This window comes from Colobus angolensis, unplaced genomic scaffold (assembly GCF_000951035.1).
Source record: "Colobus angolensis palliatus isolate OR3802 unplaced genomic scaffold, Cang.pa_1.0 Scaffold93, whole genome shotgun sequence".
In the NCBI taxonomy this organism is placed as follows: domain Eukaryota; kingdom Metazoa; phylum Chordata; class Mammalia; order Primates; family Cercopithecidae; genus Colobus; species Colobus angolensis.
This window is the reverse complement of record NW_012123265.1, coordinates 562100-563321: the sequence shown is the minus strand read 5'-3', so window position 1 is coordinate 563321 and position 1222 is coordinate 562100. Positions and strand designations below refer to the sequence as shown.

General features: G+C 45.7%; 1 protein-coding gene across 2 annotated transcripts in view; it reads left to right on the top strand.

The window, feature by feature from the left end:
• Nucleotides 1–1222, top strand: part of CIRH1A (cirrhosis, autosomal recessive 1A (cirhin)) — a 51546-nt gene that overhangs the window by 26892 nt on the left and 23432 nt on the right. For both annotated transcript variants that reach the window (XM_011931988.1, XM_011931989.1), the window contains exons 7-8: nt 809–980; nt 1086–1177. In XM_011931988.1, the coding sequence (XP_011787378.1) occupies nt 809–980; nt 1086–1177 (264 nt within the window). The remainder of the gene's footprint in view (nt 1–808; nt 981–1085; nt 1178–1222) is intronic.

The window sequence follows — 1222 nt, the reverse complement described above, 5'->3', positions numbered from 1 at the left end:
TTTTTTGAGCCAGAGTCTTGCTCTGTTGCCCAGTCTGGAGTGCTGTGGTGCGATCTTGGCATACTGCAACCTCTGCCTCCCAGGTTCAAGTGATTCTCGTGCCTCAGCCATCCAAGTAGTTGGGATTACAGGCATGCGCCACCACGCCAAGCTAATTTTTGTATTTTTAGTAGTGACAGGGTTCACCGTGTTGGCCAGGCTGGTCGCAGACTCCTGGCCTCAAGTGATGCACCCAACTCAGCTTCCCAAAGTGCTGGGATTACAAGAGTGAGCCACCACGCCTGACTGATGTTCCTTGCATATTTTTAATGAAATAAACATTATTAAGAAACACCTGTTCTAGTTCCAAATAAAGGATTGTCAGTATTTTTATTGGTTTAATACGTTTCTTTAGTGATAATAACTTGATCATGTTAAATATTCCTACTAAATAACATGCTATGGATTTCTTTATTTAGTTTTCTCTTATACTCTTTCGAAAGATTTAAATTTCTCAAATAGGTTCTAGGTATTTTATGTCTCAATGCTATTCTAAGGAGATCTATGTTGTATATATGAAGCATTGCTGTGTTGTTCCTACTCTAGACGTTGTTAATTTTGTCAGTAGGGGGCGCATTGTTATCAGTGTCTGAGCTTGCTCCTCTGATGGAATCCTTAGCTTCTGGATGGAAAAGACCCTTGTAACTTTCCTACTGATTCTGGGCGTAGGTTTACGCCTAAGCTGCCGAGACAGAAAACCTCAGGGAATATTTTTCCAACCAGACCTTGTTTTGCTTACATGTACCTCCCTCATGATTTAATTCCTCAGCAAGAAGACAGTTTTGTGGTGGGCACAGCCGAGGGAACAGTCTTCCATTTTCAGCTGGTCCCTGTGACATCTAACAGCAGTGAGAAGCAGTGGGTGCGGACAAAACCGTTCCAGCATCACACTCACGACGTGCGCACTGTGGCCCACAGCCCAACAGCACTGATATCTGGAGGTGGGTTCCCCTCCTGGCGAAGCTGCTGCTTTACCCTGCCCAGCTCTGGCTGTTCTCGTGCAGGACGACTTCTAATTCTGTACACCTTCTCCCCTGCTTTCCCAGGCACTGACACCCACTTAGTCATTCGTCCTCTCATGGAGAAGGTGGAGGTAAAGAATTACGATGCCGCTCTCCGAAAAATCACCTTTCCGCATGTAAGTGTCCATTCCAAGCCCCTGCCAACCCCTCATCTCCCCATC